Genomic DNA, 27,983 nt, shown 5'->3' with positions numbered 1-27,983 from the left:
TCACCAACAAATCTTAATTTTATCATTAAGAAATGTAATCGTGGTTTGAGCCTTTTTACCTCAGGCATATATAACCTTACCTGTATTTGGTAAAACTTTTAGGAATTTTGGTCCTCAATGCTCTTCAACTTCGTACTTTATTTGGCCTCTTTAACTTGTTTAGATTCGAGCGTCACTAATGAGTCTTTTGTAGACGAAAATCTGGTGCATATACAAAATTTAGTCCTGGTATCTATAATGAGTTTATTGAAAGATTTAAAAAAAAATATTTAACAGATGATTTCAAGAAAGCTTTACCCAATTTTTAATGTCTTAATCCTCGACTCCTTATTAAAAGGGGTCGCTTTTGGGGTATAGAACGTGACGACAGAATTTGTGACATTTGTAATAAAAACCAACTAGAGGATGCGTGTCATAATTTATGATTTACTTGATTGCACAGTTTTTAATGATGAAAGGAAATCATGATTACTTTGCAATCTTATTACCAACCATAATACTGACAAATTGTTAGTTGTATAATTTTGACTCTTACAATGTTGTTCTCTAAGCTGCAACATTTTGTAAAATTGTATTAGCTGTCGTTAATAAACATTCATTTGTTTCAATCATTGTTAAGTTCATTTGGAATTTACTGTCTTCCTTAAAACTCATTATTTTCACATGTATATGTGATCATACATGTTAATAATTTTTCATGATGTTCACTGCATTACTTTGTTATTTTGTTTTATTATGAATAGTTACATTGTGTTTATGTTATTGCTGTCAAACCCTGTTTGGGGTCTTAGATAAATAAAGACTTGAAACTTGGTTAGGCATAAATGATTTTATTTAATTTGTTTACACTCTTTTATAAACCTTAGTATTTCTCTTTATTGGTAAACGTTATTGAACAGCAATGCAATGTGCAAAACAAGATTTGAATTCCGTTACTGATGAAACAAAATATTTTTATATAAAGTGAGAAATTAGTGTCTTTGTTTCCGTTTCACAATTCTACTGCACACAATCGACGATGAGTATACACTGCCTAAGATTATACGTGTGCAATATTTGTTCTTGACCTTCCTTCATATCATATATTGACAAGGTAAGGAAAACTTATAATCATTATTTTTTATCATGACATTGTAATATTGTTTATATTTTGTTGTATTTTATATCTATAGATTCATAGCTTACAAGATATTATGAGTAAGTAAGTACTTGTGTGCAAGCTATTTCAAATTGCAGACATCTTATATATATAGTTTTGTAAATCAATTATTAAGTTGTACATTCAATAGCACTTGTACATATTTGTTTACCCTGTCAACCACTTGTTTTTTTAAAACTATATATGTGTATACGTGCTTATCATTATAAACATTAAACATGTTTTGGGGTCAAACAGAAACACGCATGTAATGATGAAAATAAAGAGAGCAATAACATAAACTATATTTTGATGCCGTGACATAATTATATCAGAATCTACCTGGTTACATAATTTACTGTGTTTTATAAATATTTGTGAATATTCAATGAAGTTATATGCAACTGGTTAACCTTGGAACCAGTTCGACGTTTTCTTCTAATAGAGAGGAGAGTTACATAGGAGAAAAGTCCGACAATCTCAGTAGTATTAACTCATTATTTTGATTTATTGCCATTCTAAAAGTATTGGAATTTGTGCAATTTTTAAGGACTTAAAATATGCAGATGGGAAAATAATAGAGGTTTGGGTATATCACTGGCACATGACAATATGTTTAATGGGGGTCACATTGGGGGGGGGGGGGGGGGGGGATCTGGAATCTTTGGGGGGGGGGGGGGGTCCGATCCCAGATCTCACTAACGGGTTTTTCAGATTCCCGGATTCCGCTTACGGTTTGTCAGATTCCCGTATCCCGCTTACAATATGTAAGTAAGCAATTCTCATTTTTTGGTCATTTCCCGGGTCCGGCAAGGCTTCATTTCCCATTTTCACGACACAACAATATGACTTTTTCGTGTCACGCATACAAAAAATCGGCAATCCCGCGTCACGCTTAGACCCCAATGAGACCCACCTTAGTTCAGGCACAAAAGAAAAGTCATCAAGGGGGGTGTTACTCAATCAAGGATTTTCAATGAATAAAATGTAAAGAAAGCATCGGACTATCTATATTCCTTGGAGATAATATGCTAATTGGAACATTACTAATTCAAACCATGACCCAGAGAAGCATTTACATTTAAGTTATTAAATTTTGAATACGTTTAATCTATTTGCTGACATGCACCATGTGCATTTTGGAAATGAATGAAATTATTTCTCATTCAACGATAACCCGTATAACCAATTCAAGGTATACATGATACCAATATAGACGGTTAAAGCATATGCCAATGTAAATGCAAATATCAATTCAATTTCTGAGTAGGCGAATAAGAAAACATATTGTCATATTCCTGAGACTTTTTTTTTTTTTTATTGTTTTGCATTGTCCTCGGACATCCAAATTATCACAACCTTCTGTGACAATCCTTTATTTTTTATTTTTAATTATTTATTGTGTTGAATATTAAAAACATAAGGACAGGAAATAACAGCATTCAAAAATAGAAAGAGGAACGGAAATATGAAGTTTCCACGGAGTTCAGTATTGTGATTTAAGTTTTTACTACCAATTCTTCCTTGCTTTCGTTTCATTTTTGACGTTGACATGTAGTGGGATAAATCAAACAGAAAATTGGTGTAATACACTTACATCTTCGAATGAAATACTCAAGTCATGCAAGTTAAACATTTGTAAAAATTTAATAATGGAATGAATTCCAAATTCTCTTTCTTTTAGTTAAGATACTTTGTATTCATTAATAGAACAAACTTCTTGTACTTAAATTTATGAACTAATTTTAAATGACAGACATGTGTTGATAAACTTGATTTTTTTTAATTTTTAAACGATAATTATTATCTTTATTCACCACTTAAAACAAGTGGGGGAAAAGGGGGGGGGATTTGGTTTATTTAATTTATATTTTAAAGTTTACAATGTACTTATAGAGTGATTGAGTAAAGGGTAACATTTTAATTACTCATCAATTATTTTTTTTTCATGAAGATGTATTATATCATGTCTGTTTTGCATTATTTTCTCAGGTCATAATTACCATGAAAATACATTAAGTTCTAAGTACGTTTGTTACTTTTTAATGCAGTTTTCATTGTTATTTTCCACTCCCACAATTCTTATCGTAAATTTCCTTAAACACAGTGAAGAAGTTAAATTCAAAGGAGTTTTTTCACCATTTTATTTTATAGAAATAACACACTCTGTACTCTTGACTTTACCGTAATTAATTTGGTAATGCTGACCTATATTTTTTTTATAATGGATTTTCTTTATTGTAACAAATATACTAGCACAACATGTATGAACAAAGGTGTACAGAATGGCTTTTTTACACAAAAGAAGTATTTAATAATAAAACAACAATTGAATATATATGATGGTGCAATAGTAGGTTGAAAATAAATATCTTATAACATTGAAGTCTTGTTCTTGCATTATATATAAGTGGTGTTTCAATCAAATTTTAACATTTATTTTTTATTCTATGATAGGGGCCCAGGGACTCCAGTATTTGTTATATTCCTCTACAGAGAGCTTTTAAATGAAATGTATTTTTCTAAATTCAAGTGTTCCTTTAAATAGCTTTTTAAAGATTTAAATTTGGCAAAACTTCTTGTAGTTTTGTTTGGTAAATGTTGTATTTTGAAAAAAAGAATAATCTTATTTTTAACAAAATTCAATTTAACATTTTCGAAGATACCAAATAAATAATCATAATATTCAAAATACTGACCTATATTGCTGGATACTCAAAACTTTTTGCTTAACTGGACAACATGAATTATACAGTTTTACAAAATAAGTAGCAATTATTTTTTTTCTTTTGTATAAAGTATCCAAACTGCATGCAAAATTCGCCCGACGGATATTGTCACATTGTGTATTGAACAAATGAACTGCGTTATCTTGTCCGGGAGTCAAAAAAATATCTATAAAATTTGATCTAATGGTTTTAAGATTAGGATACATACAAAAACAATTTATATTAAAACTTATTCTTTTCTTCTTAAATGAAATATGGGATAAACATCCAAGACATGTTAAAGCAGAAATTTACGAAGATTGAGAGATGGTCACCAGTTATGGATAAACCCTCATGTCGAACACAAAGTGTGTTCTACATGCTTTTATGTGTCTTGAAGACTGAAGGTTATATAAATATAATTAAACAAGTTACTTGAACATTTAAAATATACCTTAATCAAACATCTTGTATATATCTTCGATATCGCTTTAAGGTTATTGCAAAGCTAGGAATATGGTACTTTGGCAACTGGCATGTTGTTATAATGCAGTAAACAATTTGAAATTTCTTCCAAATAAAATGAAAACGAGAATCTCTTATCCTGTATTCTACCACCATGACAGCTAAAAACTTCACATTTATTGCATTGTTTTTTTCTGTAAACCTCAAAACCAAATCTCGCATATAACATGTATAAATACAGTCAACAATAGTTAACCACTGTTCGAAATTCATAAATCGATTGAGAAAAAAACAAATCCGGGTTACAAACTAAATATGAGGGAAACACATCAAATATAAGAGGAAAACTACGACACAACAGAAACACAACATTAAAATGTACACATACAGAAACGAACTTTAATAAAACAATGGCCATTTTCCTGACTTGGTAAACACCTATCCAACTTCCATGATGAATATGTTGTTGTCCCCACAGACAAAGTCCCAAGTAACATAGTTTTTGTGTGTGAACGTCATTACATTAACTGCTTGATAAACGAAATAGGTATTGACAATTCACTTGGAAATTCACGAAATTCACGAAATTCAACAATACCCTCACGACACTTACCAAAGAGGAAATCCGGGATAATCATAGGTCTGTTCTTTGTTCCTTTGGAATTTCAATCAAAGATGAAGAACTGGATCTTCCATCACTGTATTAGATACCTAAACTACATAAGTGTCCTTACAAACAACGGTATACTGCTGGGTCTTCCAAGTGCTTCACGAAACCTTTTTGTAAATTATTAACATCTATTTTATCAGCAATCAAAGACGGGCTTCAAAATTATTGTGAAACTGCCTATTTCAAAGGTTGCGTGAATCAGATGTGGATACTTAAAAATTCCAAAGATCTTTTAGAGTACATACAATCTAACTCTCTTTCATCTTGTAACACTATTAAAACATTTGAATTTTCTACTCTTTACACAAGTATTTCACATTCCAAACTAAAAGACCAATTGAAAGAGTTGGTATTGCTTTGCTTCGTAAAAAAGAATGGCTAACGTAGATACAAGTATCTTGTCTTAGGAAGGAATAAATCCTACTTTGTAAAGGATCACTCTGATTCAAACAAAAAATCCTCTGAAACTGATATTATTAAGATGCTTGATTTTTTATTGACAACATATTTGTTACTTTCGGAGGACATGTTTTTCAACAGACTGTCGGCATTCCAATGAGAACAAACTGTGCCCCTCTACTTGCCGACTTATTTCTTTATTATTATTAGGCTGACTTCATGCAGGAACTTCTTTGGAAGAAAAATAAGAAGTTAGCAATATCCTTTAACTCTACTTTCCGCTATATAGATGATGTTCTTCCACTAAATAATTCAAAATTTGGTGACTATGTGGAACGCATCTATCCATTGAACAAGAGATAAATGTTTACTACAGATACAGTTAAGTCGGCTTCATATCTTGATTTACATCTAGATACTGACAATGAGGGTCGGTTGAAAACAAAACTTTACGACAAAAGAGAAGATTTCAGCTTTCCAATTGTGAACTTTCCATTTCCAAGTAGCAACATTCCAGCAGCACCTGCATACGGGGTATATATTTCCCAATTGATACGATATTCCCGTGCTTGCATTTCCTATCATGATTTTCTTGATAGAGGGTTGCTGCTCACAAGGAAGCTATTAAACTAAGAGTTTCAGATGGTGAAGTTGAAATCATTTCTTCGTAAATTTTACGGAAGCCATCACGAGTTGGTTGACCGTTATGGAATAACCGTTTCACACATGATATCGGATTTGTTCCTTACGTCGTCACTAAAATCCCCTTCCCTTTCATGAATGTGACCTACCGAATAGACTGTTTACCGGATTTGATATCACATAAGCAACACGACGGGTGTCACATGTGGAGCAGGATCTGCTTACCCTTCCGGAGCACCTGAGATCACCCCTTAGTTTTTGGTGGGGTTCGTGTTTGTCTGTTTGTCTTTTTCATTTTAAGCCATGGCGTTGTCAGTTTGTTTAAGATTAATGAGTTTGACTGTCCCTTTGGTATCTTTCGTCCCTCTTTTGGTACAGGATATTTAAAAAAAATGAGGGGTTAAACCTGGTTTCGTGGCAAGCCAAACCTCAAGCTTTTATGGCAATGACAATGATAAATATAACACTAAAATTACAACATAACATGACAGGAATACAATACAAATACTGAAGAACATATAGGACAGAGAAACACACGAATAATAGCTAACAGAAGGTACCCGGTTTAAAATGTAATACGCCAGACGCGCGTTTCGTCCACAAAAGACCAACCAACGACGCTCAGGTAAAAAAAAAATAAAAACCAAAACAAGTACAAAGTTGAAGAGCATTAAGGACATAAAGTTACAAAAAGTTCCATAGAGTAAACGAAAATTAAGTACTTTTTGAATGAACCAACCAGTTTAAGGTGAAAAGATTCTAAAATAATTTACAAATCCTTATCAGAGACATGGCATCAAGTAATTGTTAGGGTAATATAGAATGAATCGCCAAATGTTTCGCCTTTGCGTCTTTTCCTGTACATGTTGTACTCATATATATTAGTATATACTAGTAATATATATTAACACCTTTAAGATATGATTAAATAAGTACTTTTTATTGTTCATTAGCTTATATTTTGATTGTCATGCATTGTCCTCGGAAGTTCCCACAATATTCTGAGGAAATCCTCTAAGTACTTTTTAATCATGACTGGTGTTGAATATCAAAAACTAAAGGACAGGAAATAAAAGCATTCAAAAATTGAAAAGAGGGAACAGAAAATTTAGCAACCAAAACAACCACAAGAAAACTAACATTTGTTTTCGTTCTTTTGGTTATGCTCTCGATTTTTTTCCGAAAAGGCGAGACATTAGGCAATCCTACATTCCAACAATGTGTTTTCTGTTAGTTTCGCTTTTTTCTGGCGGTAAGTTCGGCAGATTTAAAATTGAAACTATTGAATTAGTTTGATAAGTATTTTTCTATAATTTAATTTCCAAATATGTTAACACTAGAACAATGGATTCGAAGGTACGGGCTGTATACGATAAAAAAAATTATCAAACTTTCATGGAATTTTACAAAACTTGGACAGATATTTATTTCATAATCCAAAATAACGCTCCTCTCAGTTTTTTTTTTATACTTTACTGAGGATTTGTATGCTTTTCCCGTTTTCTTCTATATTTGATTGGTATATGAATACTATAAAAATATGTTGCTAAATAAATAATACGTTATACATAAATAAAAAAGACCCCCAAAATGACAAATGTATTACAATTCAAACTAGAAAAAATACGTTATGATTTATGAATTAAACGATTAGGTAAAAACAAAAAAATATATAGCAAAAATCGACAACCACTGACTTACATTATCCCAATTTATTATTGAGACAAGCACATGCAGAATATGGCGGGGTTAAACTTTTTTGTTGGCGTCAAACAGCACAAACTGTAAAAATCAGCCGAATAGGACTAACTAATTTTATCGATAAAAAAGTGATAAAAATTCTTACAAAAAATGACACATACCAATGTTCATTTCATAAAAGACATGGTTCAATGTGGATTTATCAAGTTATCAGAATCCAAATTTAATCATTATTATTTGCTGAACGCAATAATGACAAGAAATAGTGGTTTCATTCTATTTGAAATTTCCTTACGGATGACTTGATTTTCAAATGCACCACATTGTCATAGATCACCAGCACAGTATACATGAATAAAAAATGAAAAGCATTATGTTAAAAAATTCAAAGGAACTCTTTGTCTTTAAAAGTTTAAACTTTTTTAAAACAAGAAAGATTGATTTTATAACTCAACTGTAGGTCAGTACCTTATGAGCAAAGCTTAGCCGTTCGTTAATGAGAAAATTGGAAAATAGCAATTTTGAGGTCTTTTAAATTAAACCATCCTAGGCAGAGTTTTTTTTTACAAGTTATGTGCCAAACTACTGTTCAGTAGTCCCTGGGATGTGATGTCTAAAGCATCTCCTATATTTTGTCAGTTAATTGACATATTTTTACTGTCATTGCTTTTTTTCATATGTTCTTCATATGCTTATAAATTAATTATTTTTCAGAACAAGCCACAGGCATATCAATTAATAGATTCGTTTCTAAACACTATAGATACATATAAAAAGTTGTAAAAAAGACTACACTAAAATGTTTTCCTTAACCAATGAACAAGAGGATGAGGGTGCACAAGGGATTGCTGATATTGACAATGACCAATTAAGAGAAAGCAATGATCACAACAACGGCATCAAAAGCGAAGAAACTGATGTTGAAAAAGGAACCAACGTAACTACTAGGTAAAGTAAACCAGTAAACAATTAAGAAAAGTTGTGGTTTGCATAAATAATGTTATCAGGTAATACTGAATGAGAAGATATTTTCTAATTCTTTGCAAATTTATACGTTATCCAACCGGTTGATTTATTAGCTCACCCAAAAGGCCAAGTGAGCTTTTCTCATCACATGGCTCCCGTCGTCGTCGTCGTTAAATTTTACAAAAATCTTCTCCTCTGAAATTACTGGGCCAAATTTAACCAAACTTGGCAACATTCATCATTTGGGTATCTAGTTTACAAAATATGTCCGATGACCCGGCCAACCAATCAAGATGGCCGCCAAGGCTAAAAATAGAACATAAGGGTAAAATGCAGTTTTTGGCCTATAACTCAAAAACAAAAGCATTTAGAGCTAATCAGATAGATTTATCTGCCCTGAAATTTTCAGATGAATCTGACAACCTGTTGTTGGGTTGCTGCCCCTGAATTGGTAGTTTTAAGGAAATTTTGCTGTTTTTTGTTATTATCTTGAATATTATTATAGAAAGAGATAAACTGTAGAAAGCAATAATGTTCAGCAAAGTCAGATCTACAAATAAGTCAAATGACTGAAATGGTCAGTTGACCCCTTTAGGAGTTATTGCCCTTTATAGTCAATTTTTAACCATTTTTGGTAAATCTTAGTAATCTTTTACAAAAATCTTCTCTTCTGAAACTGCTTAGCCAAATTAATCCAAACTTGGCCACAATTACTCTTTAGGGTATCTAGTTTGAAAATGTGTCCGGTGACCCGGACATCCAACGAAGATGGCTGCCACGGCTAAAAATAGAACATAGGGGGTAAAATGCAGTTTTTGGCTTATAAGTCAAAAGCCAAAGCATTTAGAGCAAATCTGACATGAGTAAAATTGTTTATCAGGTCAAAATCTATCTGCCATAATTTTCTCAAATGGATCGGACAACCCGTTGTTAGGTTGCTGCCCCTGAATTGGTATTTTACGGAAATTTTGCCGTTTTTTGTTATTATCTTGAATAATATTAAAGATAGAGATAAAATGTAAATACCAATAATCTACAGCAAAGTAAGACCTAAAAAAAGTCAATATGATCAAAATGGTCAATTGACCCCCTAAGGAGTAATTGTTCTTTATAGTCAGTTTTCAATAATTTTCATAAAATTTGTAAATTTTTACTTACATTTTCCACTTAAACTACTGGGCCAAGTTTATTACAGATAAATATAATTGTAAGCAACAAGAATGTCAGTAAAGTCAGGTGAACAAACACATCCCCATCACCAAAACACAATTTTGTCATGAATCCAGCTGCTTCCTTTGTTTAATATTTACATAGACAAAGGTGAGCGACACAGGCTCGTTAGGGCCTCTAGTTGGTTATTATCTTGAATATTATTATAGATAGAGATAAACTGTAAACAGCAATAATGTTCAGCAAAGTTAAATCTACAAATAGGTAACCTGACCAAAATTGTCAATTGACCCCTTAATGAGTAATTGCCCTTTATAGTCATTTTTGACCAATTTCTAGAAAACTCTTCTCCTCTGAAACTACTGGGTCAAATTCATCCAAACTTGGCCCTAATCATCATTGGGGTATCTAGTTTAAAAATGTGTGGCGTGACCCGGCAAACCAACCAAGATGGCCGCCATGGCTACAAATAGAACATAGGGGTAAAATGTAGATTTTGGCTTTAAACTCTGAAATTAAAGCATTTAGAGCAAATCTGACGAGGGAATACATTGTTTATTATGTCAAGATCTGTCTGTCCTAAAATTTTCAGATGAATTAGACAACTGGTTATGAAGTTGCTGCCCCTGAACTTGCAATTTTAAAGATTTTTTTCCCGATTTTGGTTATTATTATAGATAGAGATGAACTGTAAACAGCAATAATGTTCAGCAAAGTCAGATCTACAACTAAGTCAACATGACCGAAATGGTCAATTGACCCCTTAAGGAGTAATTGCCCTTTATAGTCATTTTTTTACTAATTTAAAGTAAATTTTTGTAATCTTTCTCAAAAATCTTCTCCTCTGAAACTAATGGGACACATTTAACCATACTTGGCAACATTCATCATTGTGGTATATAGTTTAAGATATGTGTGGCGTGACCTGGCCAGCCAACAAAGATGGCCGACATGGCTAAAAATAGAACATAAGGGTAAAGATTTTGGCTTATAACTTTGAAATTGAAGCATTTAGAGCAAATCTGACAAGGAAATTAATTGTTCATTAAGTCAAGATCCATCTGTCCTGAAATTTTCAGAAAAATTGGATAACTGTTTGTTTGGTTGCTGCCCCTGAATAGGTAATTTTTAAGGATGTTTTGCCGTTTTCGGTTATTATCTTGAGTATTATTATAGATAGAGATAAACTGTAAACACAAATAATGTTCAGCATAGTTAGATCTACAAATAAGTCAAAATGACCAAAATGATCAGGTGACCCCTTAAGGAGGCATTGCCCTTTACAGCCAATTTTTAACAATTTTCATAAATTTTGAAAATTTCTGTAAATTTTAACAATATTTTCCTCTGTTACTAATTGACCAAGTTCATTATAGATAGAGATAATTATACGTAGCAAGAATGTTCAGTAAAGAAAGATCAACAAACACATCACCATCCGCAAAAACACAATTTTGTAATTAATCCATCTGTGCCGTTTGTTTAATATGCACATAGACCAAGGTGACCGACATAGGCTCTTAAGAGCCTCTAGTTTTTATACCTTACGTTTCGATTATTGTATTCAGTTCTTTAATCGTAATAATTAAACGTAACGTCGAATATTCTTGCTTTCACACATAAGGTAGCAATACACAGTTAGAAGTTAAGTTTCGCATTATGGTCATGGTGATCTTTTAAAATATAAAAGTTTTTGTACAATGAAATTGATTTTGAGATAAATGAAAAATAGTATATTTTTATATTTATTGCGTTGAGGCCTGGACTGAGTCGGATGTGTCAATTCTGTGTTGGTCTGTGCATTATGTATTCGGGTTTTGTTTTATTTAATTAGTTAATACTTTAGTTTCATTATGTATATCTTTTATATTCGTTTGATTTTTACTGTTTGCAATAGCATTAATTGTTCTAAATAATAAGGATGTTCTTATCCCATTAAAACATAGCCGTATTTGACACAACCTTTTTCAACTTTTGATCTTCAGTGCTGTACATTTTTATTAACTTTCGATCTGTTATATCTGGGCGTCACTGGTGAGTCTTTTGTGGACAAGGCGCGTGTTTGGCGTATAAGATTTTAAACCTGATGCTTTTTGTTATCTATTAATCACATGTGCTTCTTTGTCTACTACGTTCTCCTACTTATTTGTAATGTAGTCCTGTAATATTATGTTGTCATTTCAATGTAACGTTCTCCTATTTATTTTCATTGTTTTCCTGTAATATTATGTTGTCATTTCCATATTATATTTAACATTGCCATGAAAGTGCGAGGTTTGGCATGCCACAAAACCAGGTTCAACCCACCATTTTTATCTCTTTTAAAAATGTCCTGTACCAAGTCAGGAATATGGCTATTGTCATATTATTGTTCGTTTCTGTGTCTGTTACATTTTAACGTTGCGTCGTTTGTTTTCTCTTGTTTTTGAGTGTGGATTCACATTGCGGTGAGACATGTCACGGTACTGGTTTATCCCAAATTCATGTGTTTGGTTTTGATGTTATATTTGTTATTCTCGTGAGATTTTGTCTGATGCTTGGTCCGTTTCTGTGTGTGTTACATTTTAGTGTTGTGTCGTTGTTTTCCTCTTATACCCAATGCGTTTCCCTCGGTTTTAGTTTGTTACCCCGATTTTGTTTTTTGTCCATGTATTTATGAGTTTGAACAGCGGTTTACTACTGTTGCCTTTATATATAGCCTTCTTAGTGGGTTTATATGAACATTTAGATTGTTTTTAGCATATTCTATTGGCCATTTGTCTGTTTGACAGTCCGTATTTTCCTATCCGTACCGCCCTAGTTTAGGAAGACAATAACAATCAAAAACCAAGGAGTAAACAAAGACTAAAAAAACCAAAGGACATTTACATCAACAGTTATAAATAATAAATAAGAAACAACACTAACTCCACTAAAAACCGGGAGTGCAATCAGGTGCTCCGTGAGTAGGTGTGAACTAACAACGCAAAACATGATTTGCTCCTTATCCAAAATGGCTTATCTATCGTTTTGGAAACACCTATATTCCTCTTGAATCTGTAAAAAAATTATTCTATACTTCTATCACTTTAAGAATAATTTTTGACATAGTTTGTTTTTATCCTAGCACTGAAATGAGTAGATTGTCATCTTCTAAAGTACGATTTTCCTTAACCAATGAACAGGAGGATGAGGGAGCAAAGGGGATTGCTGATATTGACAATGACAAATTAAGGGATAGCAACGACCTCATCATCAGCACCAAAAGTGAGAATACTGATGTTGAAAAAGAAACCAACTTAAATAGCAGGTAAAATAAACAAGTTAACGTTTAAGAAAAGTTGTATGCATACATGAAATGTATCAGGTAATACTTAATGAGAAATAGTTTTTAATTCTTGGCCCATTTTAACGTTATCCCACCGATTGATTTATTTTTATACCCTTTGTTTGGATTATTGTTTTCAGTTCTTTAATCGTAATAATTTAACGTAACGTTGAATCTTCTTGATCTCACCCATAAGGTAGCAATACACCGTTAGAAGTTAAGTTTCGCATTATGGTCTTGGTGAATTTTTAAAATATGAAAGTTTTTGTACAATAAAATTGATTTTGAGATAACTGAAGAATAATATAGCCTTCTTAGTGGATTTATATGAACATTCAGATTGTTGTAGCATGTTTTATTGGCCATTTTTCTGTTTGACAGTCCGTATTTTCCTATCCGTACCGCCCTAGACGACAATAACAATCAAAACCAAGGAGTTAACAAAGACTAAAAAAACCAAAGGACATTTACATCAACAGTTATAAATAATAAATAAGAAACAACACTAACTCCACTAAAAACTGGTAGTGAAATCAGGTGCTCCGGAAGGTAAGCATTTCCTGCACCGTATACGGCACCCATCGTGTTATTTCTTTGTTCAGTTCGGTAATAATGGAAGGTTATGATAAATGAAGAAGAATATCAGATATGATTTTTTTGGACCCCTTGATAGATATGGGTCTCTAGTTTCAGGGAAGGTATCACTAATTGATTGACATTTTCCTTTGGACCAAAATTTTGGGACTTTTGTGACATGTTCATGCCCCCCCTTTTTTGCAATATTTTGTATGAAAAAAATGCAGATTGTTGCCATGGTTACACCAAAAAGAGATCATATTTCACCTTTTTTACTATTGAAAATGATATCTATGGAAGATGCTCTTTACAGAAATATACACATGCATAACAAAAATATTAAGCCTTCTTTATTAAATAGGAAGGTAAAGAGGGTGGTTAAAAGTTATGAGTGGCAATTTGAAGATGTTTTCCTAACTGTGTATTGCTTCGAATAAAAAGATTTAAAACTATTTTTTTCCGCTGATTATTAAGTTTGTCTACACATGATTTTAAATTCCTTAAGGGGTTTCAATACAAAATCCGCCAGGTAGATATTTCTGAACTTTGGACCGTTAAATGTAGAAATCAATGGACGATTCATATACCTGTAAGCAAAACACTTGTATATTGCTTAACCACTGCCTGTCGACATACAAAGAACAATGGGGTCACCAATGACTTCTCAGCACTAATGAACAACGGTGATTCAAAATATAATATAGAAACACACCTTGTGTATTGATGCATGTAATTGATAATCGCAATACCACTTAGTTGGCGTTTAAAATAGGAAACAAATATATTGTTATTCTTGGGTCTTGCAATTAAGGGTGAATTGCGAAACGCAACACATGTATTGCTCTTTGTTCAAAATGGCTTATCTATTGGTTTGGAAACATCTATATTCTTCTTGAATCTGTAAAAAGCAATCTGGACCCCTAACACCTTTTGAAAAATTTCTGACATAGTTTGTTTTTCTCCTAGGTCTGAAATGAGTAGATTGTCATCTTCTAAAGTACGATTTGTGTATGGAATATATATTTCGGGTCATCAATGCTCTTCAACTTGTAACTTTATTTGGACTTAGAAGGTCTTATATTTAACAATGGTTAATCACAATTGATGAGTCTTTTGAATACTACGACAGACAAACAGAAGACTTATATAACTTATAACTGATTTTTTAACAGGTTATTTTATCATTTGAACCTATAGAAAATATATGTTGAATGGGTTAAAACTTTAAACCGATTTTTTTTTATCAAATATACATGGGTTAAGCTGTCATATAAAAGCGCACAAATGTAACGAAACGCACAAATGGAGTTTTTTTACGATCAAATTTAACAGTAATTGGCACAATTTAATGCACCGCAAAGCAAAGAAAACCGAATAAACAACTGCTTAATTAAATCTTAACATGTTAATGCATCATAATTTGGTATTGTCTATGTCAATTTGTTATTGTAGCGATGGGCAAGAAACTGAAATAATAGATCAGACGTTTCATCTACCTGCAGGATTTTTGCAAAGATCTCCATCAGCTATTACGATTCGAAATATGACCAAGCATAAAAGATATAACACCTATCCTAATTTGCAAAAAGAATTTGACAAGGAAAAACAAATGAGGGAATACAGTACACAGGCTAGTGCTCCCGTTAGAGCAGACCCGTATTTAAACAATAGTGCTGACACCAACATTTTGGAACACGATAGTTTATCATTACCACTTTTAAACAGAAATGACGAAACAGATGCTTACCTGAAGCCGTTGTCTCTTGAACAGCATGTTGTAGATGTCTCAGAGGAAGAATTTTTTGATGCGGTTGAATCGTTAGATAGTGTTGGTCATAATGAGGAAAACGATGAAAACAAATCAATTTCAGAAGGTCATGTCACAAATAAAAGTCTTTGTATGGAATGTGTAAAGCCGTTACAAGTCAATTCTAAGGAAGATGTACAAGCAGGAGATCACCTAGCATATCCTGGAAGAATATATGATCACCACGCAATTGTTGTAGATGTGTACCCGTATACAGCGACAGATGATGAAATTGAAATAGAAATTGTACATGCAACAAACACTGCTACTAAAGCAACTTTCGCTAGTTTTCAGCCTTTCGGTAACAAAGCGAGACTGAAGAAAGTCAAAGTAAGGGTTAATTTTAAAGACAAGAAAGTGGTAGTTTACAAATATAGCAGTAAGATTGAAATATTTCCTCCTCACATAATTGCGGAAAGAGCCAAATCAGAGGCAAACGCAGATTCAAAGGGAGGAAAAGGACAATTTAAATATAACTTGTTTAAAAATAATTGCGAGCATTTTGCAACATGGTGTGTTACGGGTGGAAAACGAAGTCTACAGGAGCGTAAATTTAGTATGGTATTCTGGATGTTCCTTAGTTCTGGATTTCAAGGAATAAGTGACGAAAATGAAAGGAACGAAAAAGAATTTGAAAAAGAAATGCTTTGTCTCTCGTGTTATGAAACAAACAAGAGAGTTTTAGACGTTGAAAAAAGACAAATCTTACAAAAGACTGATGTGAAAATTGGCGATATCATTACGTACAGCTATTATAATTTATGGCATAACGCTGTAGTTCTTGATGTAAATGGAATGAAAGATAATTACACAACATGTGATATAGCACATTATGCTTATTGTGGTCCATTTAAGCATCACACAATCGTTAAAGAAAAACTGCTTATTCCTTTTGATGGATCAATCAAAGTTATTATTTATCCAAGTAACTTCAATACATATACCGCACATGAAGTAGTGGAAAGAGCTAAAACAAGACTTAATGAACAAGAATTTGCTTACTTTTCAAATGACTCAAGCCAGTTTGCTCGCTGGTGTAAATTGAAGCTTTATAAATAATGCTAATTTTTTACTATTTACTAATAATTTGCCTTGGTCTGATACACTGATGTCGATTAAAACGGTAGTCATGTTGGCAGATTCATATTTAAGAAAACAGACGACACTTGTAACCATATCTCCTGTAGATTGTTTATAGTTGAGTTTTTGACGTTTTAATGTCAACTGTCTTTGTTCTCATTTTCAGTGAATACATTTAATGAAAGACATGAATGCATGACTTAATATTTTTTATAAAAAGTTGTATACGAGGGCAATTTTATAAGTTTACAAATTCTTCACTGAAACTTCTAGCCAAGATTTATTTATAACAAAATCGTATTGAAATCTGACATGTCTCTTTGGAGGGTTTGAAAATTCATCAAATATACCAGGTTTTAATGTATTTTCAACGGCAGACGTGCGTTTTTTCTACAAAGGAATCATTATTGGCGCTTGAATCAAAATATTGAGAGACAAAAAATCAAATGCATAACATCCATCAACAGTTGCAACGATCTCAACGGTTGTAAAACTTACCAAACTCTTGTATAAGTCTGAGGCATACATAAGTCTGGAACATGACAAAATTGTTGAAAGCCATCAGGGTCATAATTCCAATTTGACAAGTTTGTTATATCTAGAGCAACGCGTTCGTGTTGGTTCGAATACACTAGTGCAACAAGCCAAAACGAACAGTTGGTTCAAGTACCAAAGAGTAACGCATTAATATAAGTTCATCTATCATTCATTCAATCAGAGTAAACTATATCTCCTATATCTGTAATTAGGTCAGGATTGAAGTATATATGGTATGCTGGTTCGTGACACTGACCAACTTTTCCTGTTGATTTATTCATATAGGTTCGAGGTATAAATGCGGATATGAAAGAAATATTTTGCCTTGTCAATCTTGTTATGTTGTTCAGTGATTCAGTTTTTCTTTATCTTCTTCAGTATTACTATTATGTGTATTTTACTGCATCGCATATAAAATACATAAATATGCAAATATAAGTGAACGAAGGATGATTTCAAATAAGACAACTATCCATTGAACTTACCCATACAAGTATTCCTGAACTATCTCAAAAAGTTCGGTGGTGAAAAGTGCTTCTAGTCGTACCATTTACCGTAAGTGTGCAACTGTAAACAGTATTTGTTTTAGCCTCACGCATGAGCGGGTATAAATATTTATTTATTTAGTATTTATTTCAGCAGAAATCAAAAATAAACGAATAAACTACTTCATTGATAATAAACTGCTGACAATTCTGCTTCTAGTCGTACCATACTCGTTAAAAATAAAACCAGAATCGACCCCACAATATTATTTGAACAAAAATAATTCACAGTTAGTGTATTGTAATCTTGAAGGTAAATAATTACCGCCGGTATTGCATGTAAATATGTGTGTTGGACTAGAAAGGCGTTTGCATGTTCCGTTTTTATACGACCGCAAATTTTGAAAAAATTTTCGTCGTATATTGCTATCACGTTGGCGTCGTCGTCGTCGTCGTCGTCGTCGTCGTCCGAATACTTTTAGTTTTCGCACTCTAACTTTAGTAAAAGTGAATAGAAATCTATGAAATTTTAACACAAGGTTTATGACCATAAAAGGAAGGCTGGTATTGATTTTGGGAGTTTTGGTCCCATTATTATAGGAATTAGGGGCCAAAAAGGGCCCAAATAAGCATTTTCTTGGTTTTCGCACTATAACTTTAGTTTTAGTTAATAGAAATCTATGAAATTTTGACACAAGGTTTATGACCACAAAAGAAAGGTTGGGATGGATTTTGGGAGTTTTGGTTTCAACAGTTTAGGAATTAGGGGCCAAAAAAGGGCCCAAATAAGCATTATTCTTGGTTTTCGCACAATAACTTTAGTTAAAGTAAATAGAAATCAATGAAATTTAAACACAATGTTTATGACCACAAAAGGAAGGTTGGTATTGATTTTGGGAGTTTCGGTCCCAACAGTTTAGGAATTAGGGGCCAAAAAGGGACCCAAATAAGCATTTTTCTTGGTTTTCGCACCATAGCGTTAGTATAAGTAAATAGAAATCTATGAAATTTAAACACAAGGTTTATGGCTATAAAAGGAAGGTTGGTATTGATTTTGGGAGTTTTGGTCCCAACAGTTAAGGAAAAAGGGGCCCAAAGGGTCCAAAATTAAACTTTGTTTGATTTCATCAAAATTGAATAATTGGGGTTCTTTAATATGCCGAATCTAACTGTGTATGTAGATTCTTAATTTTTGGTCCCGTTTTCAAATTGGTCTACATTAAGGTCCAAAGGGTCCAAAATTAAACTTAGTTTGATTTTAACAAAAATTGAAACCTTGGGGTTCTTTGATATGCTGAATCTAAAAATGTTCTTAGATTTTTGATTATTGGCCCAGTTTTCAAGTTGGCCCAAATCGAGGTCCAAAATTAAACATTGTTTGATTTCATCAAAAATTGAATAATTGGGGTTCTTTGATATGCCAAATCTAACTGTGTATGTAGATTCTTAATTTTTGGTCCAGTTTTAAAATTGGTCTAAATTAAAGTGCAAAGGGTCCAAAATTAAACTAAGTTTGATTTTAACAAAAATTAAATTCTTGGGCCTCTTTGATATGCTGAATCTAAACATGTACTTAAATTTTTGATAATGAGCCCAGTTTTCAAGTTGGTCCAAATCAGGATCTAAAATTAATATATTAAGTATTGTGCAATAGCAAGTCTTTTCAATTGCACAGTATTGTGCAATGGCAAGAAATATCTAATTTCACAATATTGTGAAATAGCAAATTTTTTTTTAATTAAGAGTTATCTTTCTTTGTCCAGTATAGTAAGCAAGAAATATCTGCAAGAATTTTTTTTAATTGGAGTTATCTTTCTTTGTCCAGAATCAACTTAAATCTTTGTTATATACAATATACAATGTATATTCACTTTTCACTACCAACTGATAAATTTAAATAATCTTTACCATTCAGTGTTTTTTTTACATCTTAATATTTTATGATGTATTTAAATGAGTAGTAATTGTTGCAAACTCCATTAGAATATTTTAATTGAAATTAGTTTTGGAATAAGGGAAAGGGGGATGTGAATAAAAAATTGGGTTCAATTTTTCTCATTTGAAATTTCATAAATAAAAAGAAAATTTCTTCAAACATTTTTTTGAGAGGATTAATATTCAACAGCATAGTGAATTGCTCTAAGAGAAAACAAAAATTTTAAGTTCATTTGAATACATTCATTCTGTGTCAGAAACCTATCCTGTGTCAACTATTTAATCACAATCCAAATTTAGAGCGGAATCCAGCTTGAATGTTGTGTCCATACTTGCCCCAACCGTTCAGGGTTCAACCTCTGCGGTCGTATAAAGCTACGCCCTGCGGAGCATCTGGTTAAGCAATTGAATTTTTATAAAATCTAGCACGGTTGCTAAGGAATTTCTTTGCACCAATAGATTCGTCGTTTATTTTTGAATCGCATTTAAAGATTTTAAAACATCTGTTGACTAACAAATTAGAAAATCATGATATAAAGGTAAAAATGATTATGATATTCCCTATCTATCCTTTTTATTTCTGGCGTATCATGCTGTCAGCTTGTATCTGAAAAACGAAAACGGTTAATCCCTTTTTTTATTTTATATTCTGATGTTTCTTTACAAACAGAATCCACATGTAAAATTAAAAAAAATATCTGTTGAGGAGTTATATTACGTACACTTCGCCTTAATGGAATTGCATTCGTTCTAAATTTTAATACATGAGTTTGTCCCGAGCACTTTATTCCACTATGTTGTTTGCATTGAACAACATAATTAGCACACATTGATGACCATAGAAATCTTTTAATTGATCAATTCAAAGTCATTTCATGTGTATTTTTTACTTACTAACAGTTTTTTACAAAAAGGTCCGGGTAATTTTATCGACCCTTTAATTTAACTTATTGTAACAGGGTTTCAATTTAACATTGTAATGAGATCAATGATTATTGTTTTTATAGATACGATTATTGTTTCTATAGATATAATTATTGTTTTTATTGTTGTTTTTATTGGTATGATTGTTGTTTTTATTGGTATGATTGTTGTTTTTATCGGTATGATTATTGTTTTTATTGGTATGATTATTGTTTTTTATCGCTATGATAAATATTTTTATCGGTATGATTATTGTTTTGTCAGTATAATCATTTTTTTATCGGTATGATTATTGTTTTTATTGGTATGATTATTGTTTTGTCAGTATGATTGTTTTTTTTTATTGGTATGATTATTGATTATTGATTTAAATTTATTGTTGTTGTATAATAATAAAGCAACATTCTTGATATACACCTATAAACATTCATTGTCGTACATTCTGTCGATACTTTTATTTTGGAATTGCATGATAAACTTTTTATTAAATTGAGAATTTTACTTCACCAGTCAACGAAAGGTTAGGAAAACTACTGTCATATTCCAGATTTGGGAGCCAAATTTCCCCTGATTTAGGACAAATATAAAACCAACTGTAAATTCAATTGAAACTGCTTAACCGATCATATCGATGTTAAGCATAAGAACAACTAACAAACACAATAACGATTATCATTATGTTCAAAGCCAAACAAACATAGATAACTCGCACATACGGAAGGCTTGTTCAAAGCCAAACACCAAAAATATAACAACATGTATCTAAGATTAAATCATCAGTACGCATCCAATAGATTAGGTTGAAGATACCATTAAAAGAACCGTTAATAAAGATACAATTAACATACCCATTGGTGTCCTTCAGCTGTTGTCTGCTCTATATTTGGTTGTTATTGCTTTTGCTTTAAGGATTTTGGCAAGTGTTAAAAAAATGACATTAATAAATTTGGATATTCGTTCATGTTATAAATTATTATAAATTAAGGAATGTATCTCCCTCGTGCAAAGCTCTGATTCCTTTCACGAATTTGGCTATACTTTTTGGACCTTTTGGATTATAGCTCTTCATCTTTTATATAAGCTTTGGATTTGAAATATTTTGGCCACGAGCATCACTGAAGAGACATGTATTGTCGAAATGCGCATCTGGTGCAACAAAATTGGTACCGTTGATTTTATTATAAAACTCCTAACATTGCTATGCATTTATATATCTCCGGCTTTGAAATCTTGTAAACTAGTCGTTTTTATCGATACAAAAAATATACAATCTCATTCAAACAATGCCTGACATAGGTATTAACAATGGTACATAACTTTGAAACAGCTCTAATTTCAGTAAATGTTAGATCGAAACGTCAGAAAGTCGTCATTGAGCAAACAAGGTCACTTTTGTCGCGTTCCAAATATCGATTTTTCAGACAATCGATATGTCATGACCAGCTAGACAAGAGAGCACACGTCTACCATTCTTTATATCAATTCATGTAGTGTTCTGAAAGTGTACTATTTTTTGTCAACGAATGACAACAGGTTAGCTTGTAAGAAGATGTACAGTTGATTATTGGTAGCGAATATTTTAGCGCTGTTTTGACGATCGTTTATAAACCATATTAAAATAGCTGTTAGAAAAAAAAAAATAATATTAATTTCCTGTCGATATGAACATGTACATAGTATGTCCTTATTATCTACAAAGATTCATGAAATTCAGGTGTGTGGATTCAGAGGAGTTGCTATAGCAAACTGTTGCAGAGGTATATTGAAGCAAATAAGTTCAAAGGGTCATAACTATTAGAAAAAAATATGATTCATAATTTCCTGTCGATATGCACATTTGCATAGTATGTCCATATTATCTAAAAAAGTTTCCCGTATTTCTGTTTTAGGGTTTCAGAGGAGTTGCAATGACAAACTATTGCAGTAGTATATTGAAGCAAATAAGTTCAAAGGGGCTTTACTCCTAGAAAAAAATCTCTATTTCCAGTCGATATCTGCATTGTATGCCCTTTTGATCTAAAAAGGTTTTATGAAATTATGTTGTGTGGTTTGAGAGGAGTTACGATGACAAGAAACCAGACTGGATGTGGGGTATAAAAACGCGATTTTTATTAAATAACAGGATTTGTCATTCCGAACCTTTTCGAAGTACTAAGTAATTAATTTCAAATACTTTTCTTGATATACATTCAGCAGATGCTCTCATACATTTAAAAACTGGGAATGTACAAATGACGAACTGACTACTGACCAGTGGATATCCCCAGGAACTTTGTCCACCAAAAGTGATATCGATCTAGTGCTATCGGATGCATCACATATAATAATTACACATAATAAATTTTTTGCATTGTTAGAGATACATGATAATAAAATTGTTTTTCATGCACACAAAATAAAACCCTTAATTTTCTGTTTTATTTTCTAAACCGGATAATTGTGAAATAAATTATTCGTAATCTTGGAACTAAAATCACAAAAGAAGAGGCTTTGTTGCTTGAATTTCTAATCGTTGGACTGAATTTTTGTTATAAAATATCAAAATGGCATATATATTTAGGTGAACGCTTAAACTTCATTGGAGCCTTTTTTTCGTCAAATAGCTTCCTTCAAACCGTCTAGAATATAGGTTATCATATAACGTTTGTACAATAGTTCAGACAGTGATTCGCTTACATTTTGTTTTATTACAAAAGGTATTCAGTGCAAAATTGTATACCAAAAAACCCGTCAGCAATATCAAATGGTAAAGGATGCTGACTTCAGGAGATAAAAACATATTTCAAAGCTCGAAAAAATTACCTGACATTTTAATTATTTTATAAAAAAAACCATAAATGACTGTTGTTAACATACTGACAATAGTGACCAAATTCTATTATGATTGCGTCACCTCATTTTAACGTTTTCAATCAATTCGTTTAAATGATATACATATGTAAGAACTTTCCCGCTCCTTCTTTGGCATATGAAAATTCTCTTTACCACAACTCCTTTCATTTTAGATTAAAAAAAAATATTCGTTTAATAAGTGAATGCTCTGATCTCCATGATCACTTGAGTGGTCATATTAAATTAAAAAAAAAATCTTTAAAGAACGTAGTTATCAAATCAATTATGTGTTAAGACACAATACTCTTTAATATGTTTCTAATAAGGAAAACAAAAACAATATGTAATTTCCTTATCCAATATATCAACAGTGTTGTTGACAGGTCTCTAGCGATCAATGCTTTCTAAATCCTTGATGCGTTTTCTGATTAAAAGGAATAAACAGTTACATGGGTGAAGGGTTGGTCGTCTTTGAAGTTATAATTACAGAATTAACATGAAAGACCAGCTTAAATGTGTGTTGATTACATTTTGTTTCTGTCCTGCGAGTCATTGTTTGTCGTTGGCTCTAATCTCTATTTTCCAATTTTATTTTTTATCAACAACTTAATTAGTTCTCATATCATAAGCAAGTTTTGTTCTCAGATGATTTACCTTAATAACAATGAAAAAGCAGATTTGTTTTGTATGCGGTTTAAATTAAACAAACGAACCATTTATTAGGTTTACCGCGTTTACTCAATTACAAGTTATATTTTGTGACTTTTTTGTCTCGTACTTTCAATAATTATCAAATACCGATATATTTCATAATAGCAAATAAAATGTACATAAAAGTTTTATTTTTCTAGGAAAAGGTTAGAAAGATACTTGCGATCACTCCTATGTGAAGTCTCCTCATATGAACAAAGGAATAGGAGGACAAGAAGGGCACAGTTGATTCAATAGAATGTTAGTTGAAAAAAAACACATGCTCCAACGCAACGTACGAAATAATTTTTGAATAAAACAAACAATAAATATTCATATCTTCCGCACGAGGCTTTATTCATAACACCTTTTAAAATTGTATGTGTACAAATATGTGTAATAAAGCACAAACCCCCATATTAACCAATGTAAACCTACAGCTATTATCTGGGATATTGCTATTAACAGACTTTTCAAACAAGTTCGCATTGGTATGATAAACTAGTCGACAGAACACAGATCAATCATTTTGCATTGTATTGATACATGTTCTGCAAGTGTTCTCCGCAACGGTTCGACGGATTACCAAGTTAACAGGTCAACGGATAAGAAGCTCGATAAGTTTATAAGCAGCGAAACATAAGTTCAGAAACAACAAATTCTCATTTAAACCAATATAACCTTACAGCTATTATCCCTGATTCGATAATGCAAGTAACATATTTTTAAACCAGTTCCCATTGTTATAAGATGAAAATGAGATAAAAAATAAAACTTTCCTTGCAAACAAAAGTGTAGATGCTACAAACCATGGCAATATCCTACATAATAAATCAGTTCAGTCGAAAATCCCCCCTAATTTAAAGATCAGTCTGTACGTATGATTTCTTATACATATTCCACACTTATTGAAACTAACATTAGCAATTACACACACTTTTTGCAGGATCTCAATATTGACGTGTTTGTGTTTTAACCTGCTGATTGCACCTTGTGCTAGTTCCCCATCCGTTTATAATCCTGCTGGCCACGTTATTACTGGTGACCTGAATATTGACAACAACACATTACAGTTAAATATGTACTCCAAAAAATATCTTGAGCCTAAATCCATCAAATTAAAACACAATGATGGATTCGGTCTAAGATTAAGCCAGGTATTGGGTTAATGCGTGAAAGATGACGTAAATACTTTTTAAGAATAAATTAAATCTTTGAGGTTGATGATACAAATCATAATTACAAAAAACAACCCTAAAAGGTTCTATAAACATCCCAGCTACATCAATCGTTAAAGACCCAAACTCTTGTCCTACCTCCATGCCAAATATATTGTCCCCGAAGATAAAGCTACAAACGTTTTCATGGTGTGCTAATCACATTACATAAATTCTTTGATAAATAAATTAGGTATTGACAAGTCACTTGGACACTCAATACATACCCCCATGCCACGTACCAATAGAGGAGATCTGGGATAATCAAATGTCTGTTCTCTGTTTCTTTGGAATTTCAACCAAAGATGTAGAACTGGATAGTCAATCACGGAATAGGTTACATAAACTGCACAATTGTCCTTACGGTATGGGCTTTGCTCATTGTTGAAGGCCGTACGGTGACCTATAATTGTTAATGTTTGTGTCATTTTGGTCTTTTGTGGAAAGTGGATAGTTGTCTCATTGGCAATCATACCACATCTTCTTTTTTATAAACCACGTTATATTGCTTTGTCTTCCAAGTGTTCAACGAAAAACTCTTTCTTAATCATTAACACCAATTATATCAGTAATGAAAGCCGGATTTAAAAGTTATTTGGACAGTAATATTCTAGTGGTCGTGTGATCAAAAACATATTTGTAGTTGTGATAAAAGACTTTATTTGTTTAAAACCTCTTTTTGAAGTTGACAGAACGAGTACTTTAAATAGATCTTTGTACATGAAATAATTATCAAAGGTACCAGGATTGAAATTTAATGCGACAGACGCGGGTTTCGTCTGCATAAAACTCACCAGTGACGCTTAGTTCAAAGCAGTTAAAAAGCTAAACAATTACAAAGTTGAAGCGCATTGAGTATCCAAAATTTCAAAAAGTTGTGCCAAAGCATACGATTCATCAATGATATTGTAGATGACAATGGTGAACTTTCTTCGTGACGCCTTTAACCTAAAATATAACCTGAATGTTACTTATGTAAACAGTTTATCCATATCACTTGATAAACCATGGAACTGAAAGATTAGTTATCACAGCAAGACATGTCACTTAACAGCAACTAATTTGAATTCGTTTTTGAGAATGAGAATACTGGTAAATAAAATGCCTTTCAGTAAATTACTTTCCTAAGATGTTCATTCACTTTTTATCGATCAGAGAATTTTTTCTCCTTTTTCAGGGCAAAGGCGAGAAAACATTTAAATACAGACATCAGTGTTAAAAATATATGTATGTTCACTGTCTTTTAAATTTACTTTAGAAAGCAGACTACAAGCTTTCCATATACAATTTTATACAGAATAATATCGCTACATTGAAGACCCATTTGGGGACTTCGGCTGTTGTCTGCTTTATGGTCGGCTTATTGTCGCATTGACACATTCCCCATTTCCTTTCTCAATTTTACTCTTTGAAAAACATAAACTTTCAAAAACTAATGAAAGGCCACTTGAATATAAAAAGAAACTATGTAGCTTACATTTTATGAATGAACAAAACTTAATCAATTTTGGAGATAAATTTCTAATCGGTGGTGTTTTGTTTTTGGAGAAAGGAAATTTTTGAATAAAAACAGTGTACTTTTGGTGTTTTTAGATCTGATAATTTAGTTTTAAATTATTGTCTTCTACATGCAAAGTATTACATTAGTTATGTAAAGATCACACGATTAGACGCTGCATATATTTGTGGAAGACTGCATATATTTGTGGAAGACTGCCTTAAATATTTGAAAAGACTATGTATATTTGAAAATTTATAGAATATGTATATCTGTCTTAAGACAAGCATGAGTCATTTGTCAACAGATTTATGATTGTTTTCATTTAATTTATTTTTATATATGCGATGAACTCCTAGGTATTCTTAAGATGAATGATCTAATGTGTAATCAAATGGTAGACTTGTAAATTTTTACAATTTTTTATTCGCATTATAACAATGTAGTAAATGTCATTCACTTATGTATTATAACAATGAATGCATGTATGCACTGAAGTTTGTACACCAAAAAAGATCAATACAAAATAAAACATAAGGAATATCAATCCTGACACCAGATGAACTTTAATGGAAATTAAAAACAATTGACTTAAGATTTAAGCCAATATCTTTTGCATATACAACTTCGGCGGATTTGGAATGTACTCGGTAGCAACAAATAACAAGAACTTTCTTTCTCACAATTTGCACATGACCTTGGTGTGTTTACTATAAATCTCAAAGTACGATCTTGATATTTCAAAATGCAAGTGATAGACCGTCTCTGTATCACTGAAAGCAGATACTACACCAGATAGTGATGGAATACAACCTACGACAACAATAAGGTATATGGAAAAACAAAAATACCGAAACCAAGGAATATTTAAAAGGATTAAAACCTGTTATTCATCTCATGTTCAATGCTGCAATTTCGAGCATTTGTGGCTACTTGGTGTGAGGTTCAAATGAAGTCGAAGTAATTCCATATCAAAACTACCTTATTGTGAATTGTGCTGAAAAAATTAACATTCCTGCAATTGAATATTAAAGCACACTAATTCCCAGAGGTTTGGTACTAAAAAACGGCAATTTTGATCTGAGTCATTAAGGGCATACGATACAAGTACAGGGGAGGTAATGACGTTGCTAACGTAAAATGTTATTTTCGCGATGTCAAACTGTGACGTATCGGGAAAACTGTATTTTTCGACTGATTTTTATCATTCAAACTGAATTAATTTGAAAACGAGTG

The 27,983-nt window shown here is 32.1% G+C and overlaps 1 protein-coding gene across 2 annotated transcripts; it reads left to right on the top strand.

Annotated features, from left to right (window-relative positions):
• The first annotated feature begins 995 nt into the window (after nucleotides 1-995).
• On the top strand, nucleotides 996-18,033 carry LOC134707081 (uncharacterized). Of its 2 annotated transcripts, none has more exons than XM_063566580.1 (4): nucleotides 996-1,093; nucleotides 8,438-8,671; nucleotides 12,966-13,148; nucleotides 15,195-18,033. In XM_063566580.1, the coding sequence occupies exons 2-4, from the start codon at nucleotides 8,523-8,525 to the stop codon at nucleotides 16,606-16,608; spliced, it is 1,746 nt and encodes a 581-aa protein (XP_063422650.1). In that variant the 5' UTR covers nucleotides 996-1,093; nucleotides 8,438-8,522; the 3' UTR covers nucleotides 16,609-18,033. The 2 variants fall into 2 exon arrangements, with proteins under 2 accessions (XP_063422650.1, XP_063422649.1); XM_063566579.1 differs by lacking the exon at nucleotides 996-1,093 and adding an exon at nucleotides 4,177-4,253.
• The last annotated feature ends 9,950 nt before the right edge of the window (nucleotides 18,034-27,983 follow it).

Source organism: Mytilus trossulus, chromosome 2 (assembly GCF_036588685.1).
Source record: "Mytilus trossulus isolate FHL-02 chromosome 2, PNRI_Mtr1.1.1.hap1, whole genome shotgun sequence".
Lineage (NCBI taxonomy): Eukaryota > Metazoa > Mollusca > Bivalvia > Mytilida > Mytilidae > Mytilus > Mytilus trossulus.
Note: the sequence above shows the minus strand (reverse complement) of the source record. Positions and strands in the feature narration are given on the sequence as shown.

Coding starts and splice junctions, on each gene's coding strand:
- LOC134707081 (XM_063566580.1), top strand. CDS start 8,523: ATGTTTTCCTTAACCAATGAACAAGAGGATGAGGGTGCACAAGGGATT. Junction 8,672..12,965: donor GGAACCAACGTAACTACTAG/GTAAAGTAAACC, acceptor TTTTTATCCTAG/CACTGAAATGAGTAGATTGT. Junction 13,149..15,194: donor GAAACCAACTTAAATAGCAG/GTAAAATAAACA, acceptor TTGTTATTGTAG/CGATGGGCAAGAAACTGAAA.